The 21,197-nt window shown below is 46.1% G+C and overlaps 1 protein-coding gene across 3 annotated transcripts in view; it reads right to left on the bottom strand.

The window, feature by feature from the left end:
* Positions 1-770: 770 nt before the first annotated feature.
* Positions 771-21,197, bottom strand: part of dqx1 (DEAQ box RNA-dependent ATPase 1) — a 112,132-nt gene continuing 91,705 nt past the window's right edge. For all 3 annotated transcript variants that reach the window (XM_078405804.1, XM_078405877.1, XM_078405954.1), the window contains exon 12: positions 771-9,868. In XM_078405804.1, coding sequence (XP_078261930.1) covers positions 9,679-9,868 — 190 coding nt within the window. In that variant the 3' untranslated portion in view covers positions 771-9,678. The remainder of the gene's footprint in view (positions 9,869-21,197) is intronic.

The raw sequence follows: 21,197 nt of genomic DNA, 5'->3' as shown, positions 1-21,197 counted from the left end.
GGGCCGTCCTGACTGCTCATCGAACGTAGAACGTCTTTTGGACCCTTTTGAACCATCCTACCAACAACTAGAGAGCCGTCCTGAGCTACTATCTACTTCATTGGAGACCTTCGGACTATTTTTGATCGGAATCCACTGGACTTTATCTTGCACTAAACGCTATTTACATTATTCCCTTTATCATGTATCTGTGCGCTGTGCGTGGCTGGATTGTAATTATGAACCGTCTTTCCACTGACTGGTTAGCACGCAACAATTGGAGGCCAATTCACTGGATGAATTTAAAAGAGAGTTAGATTGAGCTCTAGGGGCTAGTGGAATCAAGGGATATGGGGAGAAGGCAGGCACGGGTTACTGATTGTGGATGGTCAGCCATGATCACAGTGAATGGCAGTGCTGGCTCGAAGGGCCAAATGGCCTCCTCCTGCACCTATTTTCTATGTTAAAAGCTTTTCACTGTACCTCGGTATACGTGACAATGAACTAAACTCTAACGCTCTGACTCAATCTTTGTGCCAAACATGATTGCAAGACCAACTCTCACCTGCCTGCACATAACCTACATCGACTCCATTCCCTGCAATACCATGTGCCTACCCAAAATTCTCTTAAACGCCACTATTATAGTGCAGTTCCTGTAGTGTGGTGCGGACTGTTCTATGTTCAAAGATATCAGTTGCAGGAGTCAGTTTATGATATTTTCAATGTAATGCGCACTCCGTTAAAAGAAAACCAGTAAAACAAAAATGGTTTTTGTTTCATTTTGTAATCGTTAAAATTTCACATTACCGTCACCACTAAAATCTGTTGATTAATTTTAAATATCGTCTGTATCACATTCATAAAAGTACAATAACTTTGCAATCGGAGTTCGGTGTGCTTGTAAGTCCTGTATTCTGGAAATGGCGAGAGGGAGAAAAAGTATGCACCAAAATAAATAAAGCAGCAACACCTATATTCTCAAGTGAGCCACAGACTCAAACAGTAGCACAATAGAATATACCAGCTGTGCAGTTGGCACGTACAGAAAATAAACTTCAAAACGTTCAATGCATGGGCATTACTGTCCAAAGCAAAGCCCACCATTTGCAAATTAAAAACGTCTTCCTTGCTCACGTCTCTTCACTGCCCAAAACAAACGCACGGCAATGAACCAATGACTTTGTCGTTGTAGGATGTGACCTGAATAAATGTTCTACTTCGTTGAAAACATTAACGTTCCTCCATCCCAAGGCATGGACTCCAAAACAAACGGGAAGATTTGAGAGCCTAGAAAATGATCCGCATGCATTCAATTGCACCGCCTAATGCGAGAGAGGACGATTCACAGTATGGGGAACATAGTGCAGCTTGTCAAGCGTAACACAAACGTGTCTATTTACTTCTTAAACCACAGTTACAAAGAGTCATATAGAGTTATCTGGAATAAATAATCATTGTTGACAAAGACAATTACACCAATTTGATTTCTTGAGGGACAAGGTTCCCTAGCCAAGGACAGAGCAGCATGTTCTGCCTTCAAATTAAAATAAAACCCAGTTTTGAAACATATGCTTAAAGTTTCAATTATCTAAATCACTTCTTAATAGTAACTCCAATCATCATTTAAACCCCGATTTGAGTTGGCAACAACAGATGTACAATATCATACACCACATCTCACTACCTTTTGTCTAATTTTCATCTCTGGCCTTAGTCCACGGTTGGCGTGGACTCGGTGGGCCGAAGGGCCTGCTTCCGTGCTGCATCTCTAAACTAAACGTCCTCCAGAGATGCTGCTGAACCGCCGAGTTACTCCAGTAGTTTGTGTTTGTTGCTCAAGATTCCAACGCCTGCAGTTCCTTGGGTCTACTGTGCAATATCTTAAATGTTCAGCGTTTACCTCGTGTTAATCCAGAGCACATGTGCCCACTTCATGAAATACTTAAGAAATGTGAGCGCCTAGCAACCTGGATTTTAGTTTAGTTTAGTTCACGTGTACCGAGGCACAGTGAAAAGCTTTTGGGTGCGTGCTGTCCAGTCAGCAGAAAGACTATACATGATCACAATCAAGCCATCCACAGTGTAATTCAGGATAAAGGGAATAACGCATGCTGCAAGATAAAGTCCAGTAAAGTCTGATTAAAGATAGTCCGAGGGTCTCCAATGAGATAGCTGATAGCTCAGGACCGCTCTCTGGTTGTTGAAAGGTTGGTTCAGTTGCCTGGTAACAGCTGGGAAGAAACTGTCCCCGAATCTGGAGGAGTGCGTTTTCACACTTCTGTACCTCCAATAGACAATAGGTGCAGGAGGAGGCCATTCGACCCTTCGAGCCAGCACCGCCATTCAATGTGGTCATGGCTGATCATTCTCAATCAGTACCCCGTTCCTGCCTTCTCCCCATACCCCCTGACTCCGCTATCCTTAAGAGCTCTATGTAGCTCTCTCTTGAATGATGGGGGAAGAGGGAGTGGCCAGGGTGTGACACGTCCATGATTGTGCGGGTGGTCTTGCCGAGGCAGCGTGAGGTATAAGTGGAGCCAATGGAAGGCAGGTTGGTTTGTGTGATGGTCTGAGCTGCGTCCACAATTAGCTGCAATTCCTTGCTGGAGCTGTACCCAAACCGTGCTGTGATGCATCCCGATAGAATAAAATTTGTGAACTTGTTAGGTTTACGCAAGCTCTGAAAGAGGTGGGTCTGTACCTCACCAGCAGCAGAACAACAAGAGATAAGGAGGAACGAGGAACTGCAGATGCTGATTTATAATAAAGGCATAAAATGCTGGAGTAAATCAGTGTGTCAGGCAGCATCTGTGGAAAATAAAAAGGTTTCCGACCCAAAATGTCACCTATCTCTGTTCTCCAGAGATGCTGCTTAATCCGCTGAGTTACTCCAGCACTTTAGGTCTAGTAGTTCTGGAAAATATAGATTTCGGGTTGAGGCCCTTCTTCAGATGTCAGTGATAAACTGGCCTGCAGATTAATTGAGTAGAAACAAGGAATTGCAAATGCTGGTGAACAAAAAAAACACAGCGTGCTGGAGTAACTCAGCGGGTCAGGGAGCATCCCTGGAGAACATGGTTAGGTGAAGTTTCTGCTCAGGATCCATCAGATTAATTGAGCAGTTGCTTTCTCCCCCAACCCAAAGTTGAAATATTAGCGTTCAAACACAAAAGGCAAATAAAATCCTATGTAGAACAATCTTAATGGGTCAAAGTTAAAATATGGATTTTAAAGCTATTACTTGTGGTGGGCATATGTCCCATGCAAGGTCAGTCAGCAAATGTAGTTGAGACACATTAGCTCAACACATTGATATTTTTCAAAATCACAACAGAAAATAATTTACAATTATTCACATTTTTGGCTCTCATCATGATTAAAAGGCGTGACTTTGCAACGGTAATTTTATATTTCTTCTTCCGACTGATGTCCACGTTGAGCTCAACTTCCACAGATGTCATGCCAACGTACACTCCAATCAGCTCAAACAGTGCCCATCAGTGTACTCGTTCAAACCAAAGATACTAGAGGGACAAGATGGACCACTCCGTTGAAATCGCCCATACTGAAGTGTAGTACGCAAAGGAGCGTAACGTCCGCCATTTTAGTAGGCAAAACCTGCCGTTCGCTCTGCCTCTCGCAGTGTAATCAGTGTTTTGGGGGAACAGTATGTGTGATGATACCATTAAAATGCAGAATATATCTAATCTATCAATTCAGAGATTTTTGTTATTTTTCTTTTTAAATGTTTTTGCAAGTTTCTGCCTACTAAAATGGCGCCGTGACGTACTACGTTTTTTAGGGTCAAGTGGTCTATCTTGCTCTGCTCTATTATCTTCGGTTAGAACATAGTACACAGAAAAGTACCGCATTGGAACAGGCCCTTCGGCCCGCAATTTCAGTGCTGAATATAACGCAAAGGTAAACTAATCTCACCTCCTGAACAGGATCCATATCCCTCCATTCCATGCCAAGCCATGAGCAAGCCTCTTAAACCCCACTATCGTTATCTGCCTCCACCACTATCCCCAGCAGTGTATTTCAGACACCCACCACCCTCTGCAACAATGCCTCATCATCACCTTTAGCCTGTCTCACCTTAAAGCTATGCCGTCTAGTCTAGTCTTGGGAAAAAAGGTTCTGGCTGTTTACCCTATCTATGGTTCTCATTATCTTCTGGCGGCACGGTAGCTCAGCGGTAGAGTTGCTGCTTTACAGCGAATGCAGCGCCGGAGACTCAGGTTCGATCCTGACTACGGGTGCTGCACTGTAAGGAGTTTGTACGTTCTCCCCGTGACCTGCGTGGGTTTTCTCCGAGATCTTCGGTTTCCTCCCACACTCCAAAGACGTACAGGTATGTAGGTTAATTGGCTGGGTAAATGTAAAAATTGTCCCTAGTGGGTGTAGGATAGTGTTAATGTACGGGGATCGCTGGGCGGCACGGACTTGGAGGGCCGAAAAGGCCTGTTTCCGGCTGTATATATATGATATGACATATACTAAAACTCTCGTTTGTTTGTTTGTTTGTTTGTTCCTGAACTACAGCCAAAAGGGTACACAAGAGTGCAACAATTTTGGGCCCACCTTACTCACCGTATTCCCTTCGATTTCATAGAAAATAGGAAACATAGAAAATAGGTGCAGGAGTAGGTCATTCGGCCCTTCGGGCATTTCAATGAAACTTCTTCCATTAGCACCCAAGGGAATACAGTGAGTAAGGTGGGCCTAGGGAGGGAGGGAGGGAGGGGGGTGAAGGGAGGGGGGAAAGGGAGGGATGGGTGAGGGAGGATAAGGGGGGTTGAGGGAGATGGAGTGGGGGGGGAAGGGGAAGCGAGGGGAAGCGAATGGTGGAGGGGAGGGGAATGGTGGAGGGAAGGGGGAGGAGGGAGGGAGGGGGGGAGTGGGGGGAAAAGAGGGTGCTACACCAATGCAGGAGAGGTTTGGGCCCAACGGGTCTACTTGGCCTAGTTTTATATACTACAATCCGATCTCCCCTCAACCTGAAACATTGAAACCTACCGAATAGTGAAAAGCCTGGATAGAGTGGATGTGGAGAGGATGTTTGCACTAGTGGGAGAGTCTAGGACCAGAGGCCATAGCCTCAGAATATAAGTAAGTACCTTTAGAAAGGAGATGAGGAGGAATTTGTTTAGTCAGAGGGTGGTGAATCTGTGGAATTGATTGCCACAGAAGCCTGTGGAGGCCGTCAATAAGGGATATTATGAGGGCGGATATTGACAGAATCTGGATTAGTACGGGTGTCAGGAGTTATGAGGAGAAAGCAGGAGAATGGGGTTGAGAGGGAAAGATAGATCAGCCAAGATTGAATGGCGTAGTAGACTTGAAGGGCCGAATGGCCTAATTCTGACATGAATTTATGAACTTCTGGCATTCTGGAGAAAATAATCCAAGTTGACCCAATCCAAGCTTATCCCTTTTAACATCTAACTTTCCCCATTGTAAGTTGGTGCAGGGTGATGAAGAATAAGAACTCCAGATGATATTTTCCCTCCTTAATCTTCAGCAACTGAGCCACAAAGAGACAGAGAGCAACCAGCACAATACAATGTGCGGAATTGAGCGTGGGCAACAACACCAGGCATTTATTTGCCGGGGCAAACACGGCTGGTCACTTTGCCATAAGGTCAAACACTGCGCCTTGCGATAGCTGCTACTTGCATCTTAGGTTGGTGAATGTCTTGGGTCCATTCACATATTTCATTTCAGCTCCAAGACCTGAAGTTAACTTTGCAATGTAAAGATGCTACTCTCTGGACACTAGTGCATACAAGACAAAAGCTTTTCATTGTACCTCGGCTCACGTGACAAATAAACAAACTAAACTAAAACAAACCAGAAGAGCTAGATACAAAAACGTGATCTGCTTCCACCTGCCATTCCAGAATTCCCAAGTTTTAAAGTTTCAATGAAGGATGAAGGCAGGAAAAAAAAATAAGGAAAGAGCGGTTTAATAAATAGGGCACTTCAATATTCCGCTGCAGCATATTAGACAATAGACAATAGGTGCAGGAGTAGGCCATTCGGCCCTTCGAACCAGCACCACCACATTCAATGTGATCATGGCTGATTATTCACAATCAGTACCCCGTTCCTGCCTTCTCCCCATACCCCCTGACTCCGCTATCATTAAGAGCTCTATCTAGCTCTCTCTTGAATGCATTCAGAGAATTGGCCTCCACGGCCTTCTGAGGCAGAGAATTCCACTGATTTACAACTCTCTGACTGAAAAAGTTTTTCCTCATCTCCGTTCTAAATGGCCTACCCCTTATTCTTAAACTGTGGCCCCTGGTTCTGGACTCCCCCAACATTGGGAACATGTTTCCTGCCTCTAACGTGTCCAACCCCTTAATAATCTTATATGTTTCGATAAGATCCCCTCTCATCCTTCTAAATTCCAGCGTATACAAGCCTAGTCGCTCCAGTCTTTCAACATACGACAGTCCCGCCATTCCAGGAATTAACCTAAAGCACGCCCTCAATAGCAAGAATATCCTTCCTTAAATTTGGAGACCAAAACTGCACACAGTACTCCAGGTGCGGTCTCACTAGGGTCCTGTACAACTGCAGAAGGACCTCTTTGCTCCTATACTCAACTCCTCTTGTTATGAAGGCCAACATTCCATTGGCTTTCTTCACTGCCTGCTGTACCTGCATGCTTCCTTTCACTGACTGATGCACTAGGACACCCAGATCTCGTTGTACGTCCCCTTTTCCTAACTTGTTCAAAGCAAAGGCTCTGCTGATCCTCCTCTCTGCTGATCAATCAAGCAAAGCAAAATCGAACAAAATCATGAGGACTAGATCAGCACAGTCTCTTGCCCAGAGTAGGGGAATCCAGAACTAGAGGACATGTGTAAAGTGAGGGGGAAAAGATTTAATAGGAACCTGAGGGGTAACTTTTTCACACAAAGGGTGGTGTGTGTATGGAACGAGCTGCTGGAGGAGGTAGTCGAGGCAGGTACTATCGCAACATTTAGACAGGTACATGGATAGGACAGGTTTAGAGGGATATGGGCCAAACACAGGCAGGGTGGGACTAGTGTGTGGGACTAGTGTAGAGGGGACATGTTGGTCAGTGTGGGCAAGTTGGCATGAGGGGCCTGTTTCCACGCTGTCAGACTAAAGAATGTGTGGAAAGATGCAGTGAAATTGATTTCATCCTCGGAACGAAAACCCACACCCTCTGGCCATTTCTCCCAAGTTAACCGCACAGAGCAAGTGCAGAGAGGAACTAGAATGGCAGCGACTGCTGTTCTCTCGAACAATTACTATATCGGCTTAAGCACATCAGCTGCTACAAACAGCTGTCCATTGTGCATCAAGCAGGGTTGTACTTTTTACAGGGTTGGACCATTTACAGAAGACGGAGATGCTTCCAAATAAACACTCCAGTGTGCTGTATGTAGAAACAAAGAACTGCAGATGCTGGTTAATACATAAAGTGCTGGAGTGACCATGCAGATCAGGCAGCATCGCTGGAGATTACGGATCGGTGACGTTTCCGGTCGAGACCCTCCTTCAGACTTCTTCAGAAGGATCTTGACCCGAAACGTCACCTATCCATGTTCTCCAGCGATGCTGCCTGACCTGCTGAGTTACTCCAGCACTTTGTGTCCTCCAGTGTGCTATATGGTAGTCAGAAGTCCTTGAGTGTTATGGACCAGAAATCTGCAAAACATTTCACTGTACCTCGGTACACGTGACAATAAACTGAACTGATCTATTGTCCGATTCAGCATTCTAGTCAGCTCTTGCTCTGCTCAACGTGAGCCGACTTAAAAACTGGGGTAACCACCAAACTATCTACAAGGAGAAAGTTGTAACTCTAGTTGTATCATAGAATTCCCGGTAACTATACAATCAATTTAGTGTCCAACCTCTTAAAAAGTCAAGTAGTGCATTCGGCTCTTGTATTGCTATACGCTATTTCCGCCCACGTTACAAGTGTCTCTTGTGCAAACTGCAAGGGGCCACGCATTTTTTGATTTGGATTTACAAATACGTCCATGAACACAGATGAAACATGCACGCACGGACAAGGACACCCACATGTGCACACAGAGTCTTCTCCAGGGGAGAGGTGAGGTTTTGTGGCGGGGTGTACTATTTACATTATCCAAGAGTGGTAAAGAGTACGATGGCCGTGGAACCCTGAAGTGTTACACCAGAGAAAGAGGCCACAATCTTCGTCTGCATTAGGCATCTTATCGAACCATTGCTCACTTTCATTGACTTACACAGTCCCTTTTAAGCAACGATTTGATTATCTTTCAAGGAGGATTTATGTTGAGATAAGATTTTTTTGTTAAACATCTTGGGCCTCTGACTTTGCTTTTAAAAAATATTACGTTTTTGTGTTCTAAATGAGGAATGCCATTTTGGGAAATTGGGATATTTTCTTCACTGCCTGAGGCAGAATTAAAACAAAGCACTTGTGAGCTGCAGAATTAAATATCTAATTACTTGCTTTAGTGCCAAGCTCAGAAGAACAATACCGGCACGTGTCCCTGCGGCAATTCGGCAGAGGCGCAGCGGTAGAGTTGCTGCCGTACAGCGCCAGAGACCCGGCTTCCATCCCGACTATGGGTGCTGTCTGTACGGAGTTTGTACCTTCCGCTTGTGACCGCGTGGGTTTTCTCTGGGTGACAGACACAAAATGCTGGAGTAATTCAGCGGGTCAGGCAGCATCTCTGGAGAGGAGGAATGGGCAACGTTTCGGGTCGAGACCGGGTGCTCCGGTTTCCTCCCACATTCCAAAGATGTGCAGGTATGTGTAGGTTAATTGGCTTCCGTTAATTGTGTAGGGTAGAACTAATGTATGGGTGATTGATGGTCGGCGTGGACTCGGTGGGCTGAAGGAGCAGTTTCCACGCAGTATCTCTAAACTCAACCTAATTTCACTGTTTCCGGAGCAGAGTTGACACCATCACATTAGCAAAAAGGGTAATTCCATGTTACGGGCCATTAACAGAAATGGGTGAAAATGGCTCCAAAGCTCATCTAACATGGGACCTTTATAATGCACTCTGCAGTTAGTATAGAAGTACTCTGCAGTAAGGGGCTATCTGGAGGTAGCTGGAGAATGGGGTTAGGTAGGAGAGATAGATCAGCCATGATTGAATGGCTGAGTAGATTTGATGGGCCGAATGGCCTAGTCCTGCTCCTATTACTTACGACCGCAAGCCCCAGGAAAAGATAAACATACCCAACCACATGTTGCTAGCTCGAAGAATAGGCAGATAAAAGGATAGGTCAGGGGAATCATTTCATCTGAAAGTGACTCACTGTTTACTGAACCAAAATATGTTCTGACTAGAATCTCAGAATCACACAGCATTGAAAGTGGCCCACTGTCTGTTCTTTTGGGGGATTAGTCACGCGCTCCCCAACACTTTCCCCAAACTTTTCCTTCCAGCCTTCGTCTCTCTCCCTCCAGGAGCGTTACTGACATTGTCACCCACGTCATGAAGATCACGGCCAGGAGGAGCAGAGAGAAAAAAGTGAAACCTCCTTCCGATTCTGTTGATAAGAGATGGCGAGATCGCGTCAGAGGTATTTCCTATGCTGGATGTGGTTCCCAGGTTGTGGACGGGTCGAGTTGGAGGGCCAGTTGTCATTGGTGGACCGGTTGCCTTTGCTCCCGTTGCGTAGCGACGATGGCCTTTCTCTTTCCGTTCACTGAAGCAGGCAGAGCTCCTCATTTTCGCCCACTTCCAGGTTTTCTTCCTCCCTCAGAGCTTCCTCCGTCTCCTCGTCAGGCTGGGTTTCAGCCCCGCTCTCCTTTTCCCTCAGTTCCATCAGCAGGTCACGGCTCTCGCTGGCTGGTAGGTTGCTAAGGTAGTACTGTGGTGCAAACTCAAGCAGCCTGCAGGAAGGAAACAGAGAAGGAATCAAAAAAATCAACAGACATTGGGGTGCCAGAAATTCCCAGCTAAAATGGGTTGTATATTTCCAATAGTGAAAGGCCTGGATTGAATGAAAGTGGAGAGAGACACAAAACACTGGAGTAACTCAGCGGGACAGGCGGCATCTCTGGATAGAAGGAATGGGTGACGTTTCGGGTTGAGAACAATCTTCAGACTGGAGAGGATATTTCCACTGGTGGGAGAGTCTGGGACCAGAGAGGGTACAACCTCAGAATAAAAGGTTGTACCTATAGAAAAGAGATGAGGAGGAATTTCTCTAGTCAGAGGGTGGTGAATCTGTGGAATTCATTGCCAAAGAAGGCTGTGGAGGCCAAGTCAGTGGATAGATTTAAGGTGGAGATTGACAATTTTTTGATTAGTACGGGGTGTCAAGGGTTAAGGGGAGAAGGCTGGAGAATGGGGTTGAGAAGGAAAGATAGATCAGCCGTGATTGACCAGCGGAGTAGACTTGATGGGCCGAAAGCTGCTAAAACTTACACAAAGGTTTTTGGAAGAAGGTTGTAGCACATGGTGCTGGGCGTGAGGTGTCGTAATACTGCCATGGCTATAGCGTTGGTTAATAAATAGAAAACAAAGAGGGAATAAGTGAATTAAATGCGGTTTGGCAGACCTAGTTGGGCACGACAGGGATCAGTATTCATAATCTCCTTCAACAATCTGCCTGTGGAGATGAAAGATAACACTTAAAAAGATCAAAGACAAACGTGGCTGCAGGTGTTGGAAATCTGGAACTAAAAAACGGAACGCTGGAAGAACTCAAGCAGCATCCATGGATGTAGGGTCTCGCCACACGTTTTTACCTCCATAGATTCTAATTGTCCCACTGGGTTCTACCAGTGATTGCTTTTGATATGCAACTAAGAGTGAATGTAAGCGGTGATGAGGATGCAAAGAGATTTGGGATGTTAACAAAGAGGGACCTGGCGTGGGGGGGGGGGGGGGGGGGGGGGGAGGCGCTGAGAGAAAAATGAGGAACCTTGCATGGGAGGGCCACCGAGAGAACAGAGGGACCATCGGAGACTAAGATTATTAAGGGGTTGGACACGTTAGAGGCAGGAAACATGTTCCCAATGTTGGGGGAGTCCAGAACAAGGGGCCACAGTTTAAGAATAGGGGTAGGCCATTTAGAACTGAGATGAGGAAAAACTTTTGCAGTCAGAGAGTTGTGAATCTGTGGAATTCTCTGTCTCAGAAGGCAATGGAGGCCAATTCTCTGAATGCATTCAAGAGAGCTAGATAGAGCTCTTAAGGATAGCGGAGTCAGGGGGTATGGGGAGAAGGCAGGAACAGGGTACTGATTGAGAATGATCAGCCATGATCACATAGAATGGCGGTGCTGGCTCGAAGGGCCGAATGGCCTCCTCCTGCACCTATTGTCTATTGTCTTTTGAACACTTGTAACGTTGTCGGCGCCCTATGCGTAGCGACTCTTTGCATAATTTGTGTATGGTATGTAAAACAAAGAATTTCACTGTGACATTTCACATGTGCTAATAAAGTATCAATCAATCAAACAATAAAGGATAAGAAAATAACTGCAGATGCTGGTACAAATCGATTTATTCACAAAATGCTGGAGTAACTCAGCAGGTCAGGCAGCATCTCGGGAGAGAAGGAATGGGTGACGTTTCGGGTCGAGACCCTTCTTCAGATAAAGGATATCGGGATGCAATAGAAACATAGAAAACAAAAGATCCCCTCTCATCCGTCTAAATTCCAGTGAATATAAGCCGAGCCGATCCATTCTTTCATCATGTGACAGTCCCGCCATCCCAAGAATTAACCTGGTGAACCTATGCTGCACTCCCTCAATGGCAAGAATGTCCTTCCCCAATAATCTGCCTTCCTGTTCTTGCCACCAAAGTGGATAACCTCACATTTATCCACATTGTACTGCATCAGCCATGCATCTGCCCACTCACCCAACCTATCCAAGTCACCCTGCAGCCACATAGCATCCTCCTCGCAGCTCACACTGCCACCCAGCTTTGTGTCATCCGCAAACCTGGAGGTGTTATATTTAATTCCTTCGTCTAAATCGTTAATATATATTGTAAATAACTGGTGCCCCAGTACAAAGCCTTGCGGCACCCCACGAGTATATGCCTGCCATACTGAAGAGGACCCGTTAATTCCTACTCTTTGCTTCCTGTCTGTCAACCAGTTCTCTATCCATGTCAATACCCTGCCCCCAATACCACGTGCTCTAATTCTGCACACTAATCTCTTTTGTGGGACAGTAATGGTTGAGGTAGCTATATCATAAAGGTCAGAGGAAGTCTTGGTTGATGGAACATCAAGTATCGCGCTGTCACAACTGGGTGGTCATCGAGTCACACAGCACAGAAACTGATCTTTCGGCCCAACTTGTCCACGTCGATCAAGATGCCCATCTAAGCTAGTCCAATCTGCTTGTGTTGACCCATATTCCTCTGAATCTTTCCTATCCACACAACTATCCAAATGTCTTTTATGTGTTGTTATCATAACTACCTCAACGAATCTCACCTTAAACCTAAACCCTCCGGGTTTGATTTCCCAAGCCTGGGAAAAGGACAATCTTCATTCACTCTATCTACACCTCTCATGGTTTTATTCACCTCTACAAGATCGCTCTTCAGACTCCAATACTCCAAGGAATCAAGACCTTGACTGCCCAACCTCTCCCCATAACTCAATCCCTTGAGTCCAGGCAACAGTCTAAAAATCCTTGCACTCTTTCCAGCTTAACGACATCACAGGGCTTCCAGAGCCATATCCAGTGTACCAAGTTGTGCCTCAGAAACATTTTATACCACTGCAAAATAACATCCCGATTTCTATACTCAATGCACTGACTGATGAAGGCTAGAATGCCATACAGCCTTCCTCACCACCTATCTACCTTTGACTCTGGGGGAGTCCAGAACCAGGGGCCACAGTTTAAGAATAAGGGGTAGGCCATTTAGAACAGAGATGAGGAAAAACTTTTTCAGTCAGAGAGTTGTGAATCTGTGGAATTCTCTGCCTCAGAAGGCAGTGGAGGCGAATTCTCTGAATGCATTCAAGAGAGAGCTGGATAGAGCTCTTAAGGATAGCGGAGTCAGGGGGTATGGGGAGAAAGCAGGAACGGGGTACTGATTGAGAATGATCAGCCATGATCACATTGAATGGCGGTGCTGGCTCGAAGGGCCGAATGGCCTACTCCTGCACCTATTGTCTATTGACTCCATTGTCAGGAAACTACCTACTTGCGCTTCCAGATCACACTGCTCTACAACACTCCACAAAGCCCTACCATTCATTATGAAAACTCTACCTTAGTTTGACTTCCCAAAATGCAAAAACTCATACTTATCTGAACTAAACCTCAAAATGCCTTATTCATTGTGGGAAATACAAAAATTGTGCTGTCTTATAAATCAAATATAGCCCAGATAATAGTGATAAATTTAATATTGTATTAATAGTGATAAATGTAATATGGTATGGCAGTACTAAGCAGGTCAAAGGGACAAGCAAATAAACTTGATAGGAGTAGAATCAGGCCATTCGGTCCATCAAGTCTACTCCGCCATTCAATCACGGCTGATCTATCTTTCCCTCTCAACCCCATTCTCCTGCCTTCTCCCCATAGCCCCAGACAAGAGTATTAATCAAGAATCTATCTATCTATCTCCCCCTTAAAAATATCGATTGACTTGGCCTCCACAGCCGTCTGTGTCAATGAATTCCACAGATTCACCACCCCGTGACCAAAGAAACTGCTCCTCATCTCCTTCCTAAAGGTAGGTCCTTTTATTCTGAGTGAAGGCATCTGGGCCTCGACTCTCCCACCAGTGGACACATCCTCTCCACATCCACTCCATCCAGGCCTCACCAAATGTTTATTTTTTTAAAAAAGCATATCTTCTCAGCAACATTAGTACAATCTGCAAAATAAATAAAGGTTGTCTGTATGTTTGCAAAGCTGGGATACAGCAGTCAACACAACCCTAGAATAGGGAAGGCCCTGTCTGACCCTGTCAATGAATATTTTTCCAGGAAGTGATACCCATGTGAACTTTGGAAAACCCTATGATGTGGCATCCCTAAAACTACAAAATCCCTTCCTCCAAATTTCACAAAATAACTGTCAACAGTGCAGGGGTGTAGATTCAAGGTGAAGATTAGCAGCATAAGTGTTTCGCCACAACTGTAGAATATAGAACAAAGACAGTACAGCACCCCATTGCCAGAGTGAGGCCCAGCGCAAATTGGAGGAACAGCACCTCATATTTCGCTTGGGCAGTTTACACCTCAGCGGTATCAACATTGACTTCTCTAAATTCAGATAGTCCCTGCTTTTCCTCTCTATCCCCTCCCCCTTCCCAGTTCTCCCACCAGTCTTCCTGTCTTCGAGATGGATTCTTAGAACAGCTTGTACTGGAGCCTACCAGGGAGAAGGCAATTCTGGATTTAGTGTTGTGTAATGATCCTGATCTGATAAGGGGACTAGAGGTAAAAGAGCCATTAGGAGGCAGTGATCACAACATGATAAGTTTTACTCTGCAAATGGAAAGGCAGAAGGGAAAATCGGAAGTGTCAGTATTACAGTATAGCAAAGGGGATTACAGAGGCATGAGGTGGGAGCTGGCCAAAATTGACTGGAAGGAGGCCCTAGCAGGGAAGACGGTAGAACAGCAATGGCAGGTATTCCTGGGAATAATGCAGAGGTTGCAGGATCAATTTATTCCAAAGAGGTGGAAAGACTCTAAGGGGAGTAAGAGACACCTGTGGCTGACGAGGGAAGTCAGGGACAGCATAAAAATTAAGGAGAGGAAGTATAACATAGCAAGGAAGAGTGGGAAGACAGAGGATTGGGACTCTTTTAAAGAGCAACAAAAGTTAACTAAAAAGGCAATACGGGGAGAAAAGATGAGGTACGAGGGTAAACTAGCCAATAATATAAAGGAGGATAGCAAAAGTTTTCTAAGGTATGTGAAGAGGAAAAAAATAGTCAAGGCAAATGTGGGTCCCTTGAAGACAGAAACAGGGGAATTTAGTATGGGGAACAAAGAAATGGCAGACGAGTTACACCGTTACTTTGGATCTGTCTTCACTGAGGAAGATACACACAATCTCCCAAATGTTCTAGGGGCCGGAGAACCTAGGGTGATGGAGGAACTGAAGGAAATCCACATTAGGCAGGAAATGGTTTTGGGTAGACTGATGGGACTGAAGGCTGATAAATCCCCAGGGCCTGATGGTCTGCATCCCAGGGTACTTAAGGAGGTGGCTCTAGAAATAGTGGAAGCATTGGAGATCATTTTTCAATGTTCTATAGATTCAGGATCAGTTCCTGTGGATTGGAGGATAGCAAATGTTATCCCACTTTTTAAGAAAGGAGGGAGAGAGAAAACGGGTAATTATAGACCAGTTAGTCTGACATCAGTGGTGGGGAAGATGCTGGAGTCAATTATAAAAGACGAAATTGCTGAGCATTTGGATAGCAGTAACGGGATCATTCCGAGTCAGCATGGATTTACGAAGGGGAAATCATGCTTGACAAATCTACTGGAATTTTTTGAGGATGTAACTAGGAAAATTGACAGGGGAGAGTCAGTGGATGTGGTGTACCTCGACTTTCAGAAAGCCTTCAACAAGGTCCCACATAGGAGATTAGTGGGCAAAATTAGGGCACATGGTATTGGGGGTAGGGTACTGACATGGATAGAAAATTGGTTGACAGACAGAAAGCAAAGAGTGGGGATAAATGGGGCCCTTTCGGAATGGCAGGCAGTGACCAGTGGGGTACCGCAAGGTTTGGTGCTGGGACCCCAGCTATTTACAATATACATTAATGACTTAGACGAAGGGATTAAAAGTACCATTAGCAAATTTGCAGATGATACTAAGTTGGGGGGTAGTGTGAATTGTGAGGAAGATGCAATAAGGCTGCAGGGTGACTTGGACAGGTTGTGTGAGTGGGCGGATACATGGCAGATGCAGTTTAATGTAGATAAGTGTGAGGTTATTCACTTTGGAAGTAAGAATAGAAAGGCAGATTATTATCTGAATGGTGTCAAGTTAGGACGAGGGGGAGTTCAACGAGATCTGGGTGTCCTAGTGCATTAGTCAATGAAAGGAAGCATGCAGGTACAGCAGGCAGTGAAGAAAGCCAATGGAATGTTGGCCTTCATAACAAGAGGAGTTGAGTATAGGAGCAAAGAGGTCCTTCTACAGTTGTACCGGGCCCTGGTGAGACCGCACCTGGAGTACTGTGTGCAGTTTTGGTCTCCAAATTTGAGGAAGGATATTCTTGCTATGGAGGGCGTGCAGCGTAGGTTCACCAGGTTAATTCCCGGAATGGCGGGACTGTCGTATGTTGAAAGGCTGGAGCGATTGGGCTTGTATACACTGGAATTTAGAAGGATGAGGGGGGATCTTATTGAAACATATAAGATAATTAGGGGATTGGACACATTAGAGGCAGGAAACATGTTCCCAATGTTGGGGGAATCCAGAACAAGGGGCTACAGTTTAAGAATAAGGGGTAGGCCATTTAGAACGGAGATGAGGAAGAACTTTTTCAGTCAGAGAGTGGTGAAGGTGTGGAATTCTCTGCCTCAGAAGGCAGTGGAGGCCAGTTCGTTGGATGCTTTCAAGAGAGAGCTGGATAGAGCTCTTAAGGATAGCGGAGTGAGGGGATATGGGGAGAAGGCAGGAACGGGATACTGATTGAGAGTGATCAGCCATGATCGCATTGAATGGCGGTGCTGGCTCGAAGGGCAGAATGGCCTACTCCTGCACCTATTGTCTATTGTCTATTGTCTCCGACTACATCCTACCTTTGTCCCGCCCCATCCCCTGACATCAGTCTGAGGAAGGGTCTCGACCCGAAACGTCACCCATTCCTTCTCTCCAGAGATGCTGACTGACCCGCTGAGTTACTCCAACATCTTGTGTCTTCCTTCGATTTAAACCAGCATCTGCAGTTTTCTTTCTCACAAGAACAGGCCCTTTGGCCTACAATGTCTGTGCTGAACCTAATACCAATATAAACTGACCTCCTCTGTCTGCATGTGATCCATATCCTTTCACTCCCTGCAAATAAAAGAATGGAAGGATATGGATCATATCACTCAACTTCCTTCGAACTCTTAGGAAGTTCGGCATGTTCCCGACAACTCTCGCCAACTTCTACAGATGTAGAAAGCATTTTATCGGGATGCACCACAGCACGGTTTGGGAACGGCTCCATCCACGACCGCAAGAAATTGCAGAGAGTTGTGGACGCAGCCCAGACCATCACACAAACCAACATCCCTTCCATTGACTCCACTTACACCTCGCGCTGCCTCGGCAAGGCCAGCAGCGTAATCAAGGACGAGTCGCACCCTGGCCACTCCCACTTCTCCACTCTCTCCCCATCGGGCAAAAGTGTGAAAAAGCACACCTCCAGATTCAGGGACAGTTTCTTCCCAGCTGTTATTCGGCAACTGAACCATCCTACCACAACCAGAGCGGTCCTGAATTACTATCTACTTCATTGGAGAGGCTCGGACTATCTTTGATCGAACTTTACTGGCTTTATCTTGCACTAAACGTTATTCACACTGTACACCGTAAATCGTGTGTAGGAAGGAACTGCAGATGCTGGTTTAAACCGAAGACAGACACAAAATGCTGGAGTAACTCAGCGGGGCAGCAAGCAGCTCTGGAGAGAAGGAATGGGTGACGTTTCGGGTCGAGACCCGTCTTCAGAAGTTATCTTTCCGCTGACTTTCCGGGAACAAGGGCTGAAGAGGACCAGGCTTGGAGAGGCACGACGGTTTGCAGGGCGACCGGAATGGAGGAAGAGACGGATGCAACAGCCTTTGTGGGCAGCTGCAGCTCGGACTGCAAAATGGCGCCTCTTGTGCGTGAAGGAGAGATATAGGAGGTCCTTCCTTCCCGCTGCTGTGAGACTGCACAACCAGCACTGCTCCCAGCAGACGAGTCAACAGTAACAGTTAAGAATACACAGAAAACTGACGACAATTTACCCTTGTCTTTACTTTTATTTATAATGAATGATCTCTTGCTATCCACATTGCTGCTGTAACACTGTAAATTTCCCTGGTGTGGGACGAATAAAGGAATATATTATTATTATATTATTGCACATGGACTCGGTGGGCTGTTCTGTGCGTAGTGTACTAACTGTATAATTGTGTTTAAGTAAGGGGATAGTATGCAAAAAATGTATTTCACTGTATCTGATACACCTGACAATAAAGAAACCATTGAACCATCCACACCCCTTTCCACCTTCTCAAAAACCGCTCCCTCTGCAACTACTTGGGTCACTCATCCCTTCCCACCGAAACCAACCTCTCCCCAGGTGCTTTCCCCTGCAACTGCAGGAGATGTAGCACCTGTCCCTCTACCTCCAACCCAGGGACCCCAGTATTCCTTCCAGGTGAGACAGATGTTCACGTGCGCCTCCTCCAACCAAAACTACTGCATCCAGTGTTCCCGATGTGGGCCTCCTGTCGATCGGCGAGACCACAAAGCTTAGCCTCGGCAACCGTTTCGTCACATACGCGCCGGGTCCGCCAGGTTCCATGCTGGGACTCCTGGATGATAAAGTACTTTAACTCTTCTTCCCATTCCCACACTGACCTTTCTGTCCACCATTGCCAGAGTGAGGCCACACGCACACTGGAAGCTTACAACCTGATGGTATGAACATTGATTTTTCTAATTTAACATAACTACAATAACAATAACCCCCCCCCCCCCCCACCATCCTTCCTCTCACCTGTGTCATCAGGTAGACGCAGAGTCTCTTGCCCAGAGTAGGGGAATCGAGAACCAGGGGACACATCCCCTGTTTATCGCACCTATTTATCCCCTTCGCTTCCACATCCATCCACCTATATACGCACCATAGTGTTGCAGCGGTATAATTTCTGCCACACAGTGTCAGAGACCCAGGTTCGATCCTGACCACGGAATTTGAACGTTCTACCGGTGACCGCAAGGGTTTCCACCCATATTTCAAAGACATGCAGGTTTGTAGGTTAATTGGCTTCTGTAAATTGTCTCAGGTGATAGGAAAGAACTAATATACTGGGATCACTGGTCGGCGTGGACACAGTGGGGCAGATGGCCGATATCCACGCTGTATATCTAAACTAAACTACATTCCTTCCTCTAGCTTCACCATCTGCACCTCTTCAATCCTTTTGCCTCATACCTTGTCCTTTCATCTCTGGCCTTAGTCCGACCATCTTTCAAAACCCACCCTCACCTGTACCCACCGAGTACTTGCCAGGCTTTGTCCAGTTTCTCCTCTCTTCAAGCTTTCTTTCAACTCTCCTCTCCCCCCCCCCCCCCCCCACCCCCATGCAAATCAGTCTGAAGTAGGACCCAAAATGTCACCTGTCCATGTTCTCCAGAGAGACCTGCTGATATGCTGAGTTACTCTAGCACCATGTCTGTTCTTGCAAACCGGCGTTGGCAGTTCCTTGTTTCTGTTCTAATCCAATTCTCCCACCTTCTTGCAACCACGTTTTGAGTACTTTCAAGTACCTAGGCAGTTCCCTTTTGAAAGCCACTACTAAACCCGCTTCCATTAACCGTATAATTACCTACCCCCCCCCCCCCCAGACAAACAGACTGTTCTCACACCACCTTGGTTTTTCTAGAAACTTCAGTTCATGAGCTTTCTGCCGACGAGATCGGTTTCTCTCTACTTATTCTGTCCACCCTTTCCTCCCAGAACAATGGCAGATTCTTTGAGAATTTAAAATCCCTCACTGCTAGAATCACCTTATGTCCCTTCCGCACTCCCTCTTAAGGCCTTCACATCGTACCCAAGGAATGATATCTAGAAGTGGATACGGCACTCCAGCTGTTTTTTTACATTGTTAATTATTCCTTACCTCCACTTGTGAGAGAGATAGGGTGCTGCAGGGGCTTGGCAGAATGTTACCTTGATTAGAGGTTATTAGTTACGAGGAGAGTCATAGTCCCACAGCGTGAAAACAGGCCCTTCAGCCCAACTTGCCCACACCGGCCAACATGTCCCATCTACACAAGTCCCACCTGCCTGTGTTTAGCCCATATACCTCCAATCCTGTCCCGTCCTTGTACCTGTTTCATAAACGTTGTGATAGTCTCTGCCTCAACCACCTACTCCGGCAGATCGTTCCATACACCCACCACCCTTCGTGTGAAAAAGTTACCCCTCAGGTTCCTTTAAAATCTTTCCCTCCTCACCCGACACCGATGTCCCCTGGTTCTCGATTCCCCTGCTCTGGGCGAGACTCTGTGCGTCTACCCGATCTATTCCTCTCATGGTCGAGAGCTTGGACAAACTAGGATTTTATTTCTCCTTGAGTGTCAGAGGTTGAGGAAAGATCTGATAAGTATATAAAATTCTGGAGGCATAGATAGGGCAGGCAGTCAGAACCTTTTTCCCAGGGTGGAAATGGCAAAGACTGGAGGACATAGATTTAGGCGAGAGGGGCGTAGTTTAAAGGAGCTGGACGGGTCAGGTTCTGTTTTACACAGAAGGTGGTGTATGCCAGGGATGGTAGAGGAGGCAGATGTGTTCAGTGACATCTAAGAAGATTTCAGATAGGCACATGGATATGCAAGGAATGGTGGGATTGTGTGCAGGCAGATAGACAATAGACAATAGGTGCAGGAGTAGGCCATTCGGCCCTTCGAGCCAGCACCGCCATTCAATGTGATCATGGCTGATCATTCTCAATCGGTACCCCGTTCCTGCCTTCTCCCCATACCCCCTGACTCCGCTATCCTTAAGAGCTCTATCTAGCTCTCTCTTGAATGCATTCAGAGAATTGGCCTCCACTGCCTTCTGTTGCAGAGAATTCCAGATGAGGTTAGTTAAACCTGGCATCATGTTTGACATGGACATTGTGGGCCGAGGGGGCTGCACTTGTGCTGCACTGTTCTCTGTTCCAGAAAACATAGAAAATAGGTGCAGGAGGAGCCAGCACCGCCATTCATTGTGATCATGGCTGATCATCCACAATCAGTAACCTATGCCTGCCTTCTCCCAATATCCCTTGATTTCACTAGCCCCTAGAGCTCTATCAAACTCGCTTTTAAATTCATTCAGTGAGTTGGCCTCTACTGTCTTCTGTGGCAGAGAATTCCACAAATTCACAACTCTCTGGGTGAACAAGTTTTTTCTCACCTGTTTTAAATGGCTTCCCCTTTATTCTTAGACTGTGGCCCCTGGTTCTGGACTCCCCCAACATTGGGAATATTTTTCCTGCATCTAGCCTGTCC

This window comes from Rhinoraja longicauda, chromosome 1 (assembly GCF_053455715.1).
Source record: "Rhinoraja longicauda isolate Sanriku21f chromosome 1, sRhiLon1.1, whole genome shotgun sequence".
Lineage (NCBI taxonomy): Eukaryota > Metazoa > Chordata > Chondrichthyes > Rajiformes > Arhynchobatidae > Rhinoraja > Rhinoraja longicauda.
This window is presented reverse-complemented; position numbering and strand designations above follow the sequence as displayed.